General features: G+C 40.8%; 1 protein-coding gene across 3 annotated transcripts; it reads left to right on the top strand.

Annotated features, from left to right (window-relative positions):
* Positions 1-302: 302 nt before the first annotated feature.
* khdc4 (KH domain containing 4, pre-mRNA splicing factor) lies at positions 303-5,856 on the top strand. 3 transcript variants are annotated; one of them, XR_015713639.1, is made up of 14 exons: positions 303-453; positions 1,016-1,193; positions 1,276-1,404; positions 1,478-1,557; positions 1,620-1,672; positions 1,738-1,916; positions 2,027-2,238; positions 2,352-2,412; positions 2,494-2,554; positions 2,622-2,878; positions 3,564-3,710; positions 4,673-4,754; positions 4,819-4,913; positions 5,358-5,391. XR_015713639.1 is itself a non-coding variant. In XM_087813044.1 (14 exons), exons 1-14 carry the CDS (start codon positions 425-427, stop codon positions 5,591-5,593), a joined length of 1,827 nt encoding a protein of 608 aa, XP_087669170.1. In that variant the 5' UTR covers positions 303-424; the 3' UTR covers positions 5,594-5,856. The 3 variants fall into 3 exon arrangements, 2 of the variants coding, with proteins under 2 accessions (XP_087669170.1, XP_087669171.1); XM_087813044.1 differs by having other exon boundaries at positions 4,645-4,754; positions 5,358-5,856; XM_087813045.1 differs by lacking the exon at positions 5,358-5,391 and having other exon boundaries at positions 4,819-4,962.
* Positions 5,857-6,133: the final 277 nt, after the last annotated feature.

Here is a 6,133-nt window from a genome sequence, read left to right as displayed (position 1 = left end):
ACGTCCTTCCGTTGCGCCACAAAAACATTTTACTTCAAAAAAACAAATACACGTTTTTACAACGTATAAATAAAGTCCCACCTGTTCATCGCCACCTGTGCCATTTTGGAAAAGGTTTACATTTCCGCCGGAAACTCACTTTGTTTAATGAGGACTGAAAAGAGGTAATAAATAGGATCAACATTAAGTATTTTAAAACGGTGGTGAAATTAATTCGGAAGAAATTGAAGATTTGAATTGACATTTTTCAACTTAGTCTATAGTGACATCTAGTGGTGAAATGACTCCAACAGGAACCGGAAACAGCGGAGGATGTTGGTAGCGGCACCGTGAAGCTTTATTGACACGAAGCTGGAGACAACCGGGCGATTTCTGACGTATTAGTGAACCAGAAATAAACTTAATAAAGCTCGACTGGTTATTAATGTCCTACTGTGGGAACCAGAACGGCGGGTAAGCGCATTATGAGGCCGTTATACGTGGTTCTTTTTTGTTATCCGTTGCTAGCTAGCTAGCGTTAGCCTGTTTACGTAATCGTGGTTTGTTGTTTTTGTGCACGCTGGCGAGTGAAGCGACTTATCTCTTAGACACGAAGACGTTTACGATTAAAAAAACGAATGGTTCGGTGAATCTGAAACTGTAGTAGATCGTGTTGTCTTATTAAATGTTTTATGTGCTTTGTTATTTGAGAATTCCATTTTTAACTTAATATGTTTTTATGTATATTTATAGTCTGAACTCATTTACAATGAGAACTATTATTAAATAGAGACTTTTTGCTTTTGAACCTTTTTTTGTTGCAAAACCTAAGACATTCCTTTAGCATAACCATGACATCCAGTTTCACTTGCATTCTTCATGAATTTCCCAGTTCCATTTGGGCTTAATAAAATATTACAGATGTTTAAATTTCCAAATAAATTCGTGCTGAACCACTGGATGATTTAAGTATATGTACAGTGAGTTGGGTTTAAAAAAATAGACAATATTTAACATGTTCACATTTGTGTCATAGTCGCCGTAGCAAATGGGACCAGCCAGGTCCTGGATCTGGTGGGATGGGGGAGGCGGAGGCTGCCCCTACTGGGGCACTGGATGCTGCCGCGGCAGTGGCTGCTAAGATTAATGCCATGTTGGTTGCCAAAGGTAAACTAAAGCCCTCTCAGATCTGCACCATGGGACCATCAGAGAAGGTATTTTACAATATTCTTGCAAGTTAAATTAAAGTTCAATGTTACAGCGAAAGAGCAATAACGCAAACATTATGTCCTCCAGTTAATCAGTGTTGGGAAGCCGTCACTTCCTAGTAAAGCAAAAGACGACCTGGTGGTTGCCGAGGTTGAGATCAATGACGTTCCAATCACCTGCCGGAATCTCCTGACACGTGGGCAGACGCAAGATGAGGTTTTCTTTCATTTTAATATAAGTTTTATTTTTAATCGTATCCAAGTTTTGATTGCGATTATTATTTTTGCAGATCAGTAGAGTGAGCGGTGCAGCCGTCTCAACACGAGGTCGTTACATGACTGCGGAGGAGAAGGGGAAATGTTTACCAGGGTAATTCCTGATTATTTTTATCAATATGTTTTTTATTACAATCCTTTGTCTGTGCTCTGCAGGGATCGACCTTTGTACCTGCATGTTCAAGGACAAACACGGGAGCTGGTGGACAGTAAGTCATCAGTTTAAAAAATGTACAACATTATTATATTCATGTTATGTTTCCTTTTTACTCAGGGGCGGTGAATAGAATTAAGGAGATAATCACAAATGGTGTCGTGAAAGCGGCAACGGCCTCGTCTACATCTTCGTCTCTAACCTCGAGCGGGGCTCCTGTCACGGCCTACCAGCAACACAACCAACCTCCACCATCAATGCCACCCATGACCCACCACAAACCGCACTTTCAATCCGGGGTAAGCAAAAGTTGTGGTGGTTTGAATGTTTTTTGGTTGAGTAAAGAACATTTTTTACACAAACAAAATATAATATAAATACATTATTTAATTATTTTTCTGCTACACAGATGCATTATGTCCAAGACAAGCTGTTTGTCGGACTGGAGCATGCGATACCAGGCTTCGCGGTGAAAGAGCGAGTCGAGGGTCCGGCGTGCTCGTACTTGCAACACATTCAGGCAGAAACTGGAGCCAAAGTTTTCCTCAGAGGGAAAGGATCAGGTTGTTTGGAGCCCACGTCTGGACGAGAGGCCTTCGAACCCATGTACATCTATATCAGGTGGATGTTTCCCTTTATGTAAAAAGTCTTTGATACATTTTTCAAAACACATTGATTATTTAAGTTGACTGTGAATTACAATCAAAACTCTTGCAATCATTTCCTTTTCACAGTCATCCTAAACCCGAAGGCCTCGCTGCTGCTAAAACCTTGTGTGAGAACCTGCTTCAAACTGTGAGTTTGTCTGGTGTTTATGTTTGACAATGGATTAAATAAAATAGAAAATTAAAAAAAGTGACTGTCCTTCTGCGTCAGGTCCATGCGGAATATTCTCGCTTCCTCAGCCACATGAGCACGATGATGCCAACGCAACAAGGTATTGACATCATGCCTTGAAATTGAATCCTAAGCTGTTATTAAACGATATTCTGTTGGTGTTCCAGGGTTCCCACAGCCTCCCGTGGTGAATGGGATGCCCCCTCAGCCGCCATACTATCCTCCTGCAGGGTTCCAACCGGGCTACTCCATGCCTGTAGCTCAACCACAACCACTACCTCAACCACTACCTGTACCTACGCTGTACTCCGTACCTCCTCCTTTGCCTCCTGCTGCACCCCCTGTTACTCTTCCTCAGTTCCCACCTCTTCCAGCGCCACCACCTGCTCCAGTTCCCGTTCTAAATCCAGCTCCTGTTCCTCAGGTATGAGTCAATATGTGAAGCTCATTTAATATAAATTAAATTCAAATTTTGTGTTACTATTGCAGTGGATGGATGGATGATGGACTATTTTCATAAGAATATTGAATGACAGAATTTAACATTTCAAATGCATTAAGCATTAATTATTTTTTTTAAATATAATAATACATTTAATATTAAACGGCATTGTCACAGTCTATTCCTTTTTTTTTTTTTTAATAATTAGTTTTAATCTTTCAGATATATATATATATATATATATATATATATATATATAATCTTTTTTTTTATGGTGTTTGTAAAATAAAATAATTCAATTGTTTTATTCTTTTTTTAATTAACATGCAAAAATCAGAGTCAAATACTCGACTATACCACAAATACATCCTAGTTCTTATATTATCACAATAAATCAAATAATTGCCCCAGTACTGAGATACATTGTATTTGGTTCTTTTTAATAATAATTAAAAAATAATTCAATCTTTTATTATAGAAATGATTGAATTCAAATATTACAAAAAAAGATCATATGCTTAAAAAAACAACAACATTTAAATAATTACATTAAATGTTTTAACATTTGATTTAATTAAAATTAAATTTGACTGAATTAATTTCAATAAACCTGTGATGATGTTCAAAGTTCTACCAGTTGCTTGATGGAAACATGTCGTACCTGCAGACTCTTCCTCCGGTCCAGTTCGCTCCACCAGTCGTAGCTCTGCCCAAAGCTCCTCCGCCTCCTGCTGGTCCAGTCATCGCGCCCCAGAAACGACGTTTCACAGAGGAGGTGCCGGACGAGAGGGACAGCGGCCTGCTGGGATATCAGGTAATCACAACTTCTAAAGGTTGAAGCTTCCGCTCTCTTGTCCACCACCAGGTATAAGAACAACATTTGAATTTAGCACAACACCTGGATGAAGGAACAGTTGAGGGAAATCCCTTGAAGATCTTCTTGAAACTTAAGAAAAATAATTAAATGTACTGATTATCTGGTTAGGATGTTACCTCAGATCACATGATGCTTGATTCTTGGGCATCTTCCTTTAACCTCCATGTTGACTCTGGGTAAAAGTGACCCGGAGGCCCGAAAACCAAAGTGTTTATTGTATCCCTTGCGTTGTCTCTGAGTCAAGGTGAATTTATTTTCGGGCCTCCGGGTCACCTTGACCCAGAGACAACACAAGGGTTAAAAGGTAAAGTACATTTTCTGAAATATACCACCGTTTTAAATATACTGTTGCAACCTGCAGTGAGGCAGTTTAAAACGGATGACATTTTTTAAACACCGGTTAAACTTCAACACGACCACAAATCTTGTGTGATTGGTTGGCTGGGCGGCAAAGCATTATGGAAGCCGTTGGGTCACAGTTTCAATGTTGAGTTTTCAAGTTCAAATAAATATGATTAGTTTAAACCTTGTCTTTTGTTCATCTACATGTCTCAATAGTTAATAAGTGTATGTTAAAAGGAAGGATGTAGGTTTTAAATGGTGTGTAAACTGTGTGAGGAAGTGGAAAATATAGATGACAGTTTGGTTTATAAAGGGCTCAAGGAAGGGATTATGAGGCATGTATTTAAATAGTGATACATTAAATGGGAATTACTTCTTAGATTTCAAATAATGCAGGGGTTTTTAGAGGGTAACCCCCCAATAAAGGAGGAAAGAACGTACATTTGAAAGCAGGACAGTTATTAGGAGGCAGGTGAGGGTCTAGACGAGGATGTCTGCTAATGGCAACTGTGTGTTTTTCTGCTCATAGCATGGACCCATTCATATGACTAATTTAGGTGCAGGCTTCTCAGCGGGCAGCCAGGAGACAAGTAGACCCCCACCACAGAGTTCCTCCGGCCCACAGAGTGAGAGGAACAGGTAACGAAGAAGACAAGATGAAAGTGTTTCTCACCGAAGATGACGACGATGTCGTCTTCTGCAGTCGGCAACTGATGCCTCCTCCTGCGATGTCGACGGTGAACGGCGTGAGACCCAAGATGATGCCCGAAGAAAGGACGGTGCAGCAAAGTCCTGTGGGTAAGTTCACTGTAATGTGGATCCATGAGTCTGTTTCCACAGTGTGTACAGAGCTGGACGTCTATTGGGCCACGGGACTAGTTTTCTGCTCTGAAAGTGAAATGTTGTTAGAATTGTTTTGAAGTTGAAGATTCTCTCTGTGATCAGTCTGGAGTGACCAGTGTTTGTTATTCCCACTAACGAGACCCTCTCCTGTTTTTGTGTTTTTCTCTTTTCCTCTGTGTTTTTCTTCTCTTCCATGTGTCTTTGGGATGATGCTGGACCTGGACGGGCCTCCCTGTTCCCTCATCCAATCCGCTGGCTGCTGTCGGATGCTCGTCCATCCCCCGCGCCCGCAATTTAACTTCTTTTTGTTTTTGTTTCCCACCCCCTGGTGTTGTTTCAATAACCCTTGTTGTGCATATGCTGGTCTTGTCTTTTGTTTCTGGTGTCCACGTCTTTCAGAGCCCGCAGTCAAGAGAGCCAGAACAGGTTTGGTAGCGTACAGCGGAGACTCGTCCGACGAAGAGGAAGACAACTCTGCGACTCGAGTCTCGGCGCCAGGTAACCCCCTGGTGGCCCCCCCTACGTCCACAGTGTCCGGTTGGACCCCAGGGTATCGCTGTCCTCCTCCCCCGTCCCTTCGTCCAAAATCACAGCCACAACAACAGCCGCCAATGCCGTTCTGGATGGCACCCTGAACCCACACAGATAAAACACTGAGTGTGAGCCTGGTTCTTGGATTTATTTAAAAGACTCGTTGAAAAGAACGTTTGGATCAATGGAAGAGATTTTTGTTCGCTGGTGGTTTGAAGACTTCAGGACTTAAGGTTTTAATTTCTTACTATTGAACTTCTTTCCTATTTCAAGTCCAATCATCCGCAGCTGGTCTTTTTGTACACTTGATATTTGACTTGTTGTGTAGTAAATCAGCTTTAAAAATAAAGTCAAGTTTGTTTCTGTCTTATCGTGTTTTTTATTCTCTTCGGAGTGGGTCTTAAAAGATACAAGAAAAACGCCATTACAATTACACATTTATAACACTGGGTGGAGCTAGAAACACATTGGTTCAATCTTACTTTGTGCTGCTTTAATTCCTGTTTTGCCTTTAGACGTCTTGTTTAAGCTCAGGCTGCTCAGCTCGGTTTGTACTTAAGACCAAATCTAGATATAACGTTATCAATAAATATTTAATAAAACACAAACACAAGGTGAATGAATCATGGGCAAATGTTGAATCA

The sequence above is a fragment of the Callionymus lyra genome, chromosome 17 (assembly GCF_982586985.1).
Source record: "Callionymus lyra chromosome 17, fCalLyr1.hap1.1, whole genome shotgun sequence".
NCBI classification, from domain to species: domain Eukaryota; kingdom Metazoa; phylum Chordata; class Actinopteri; order Syngnathiformes; family Callionymidae; genus Callionymus; species Callionymus lyra.
The sequence above is the reverse complement of the archived record's forward strand: the minus strand, read 5'-3'. Positions and strand labels throughout refer to the sequence as shown.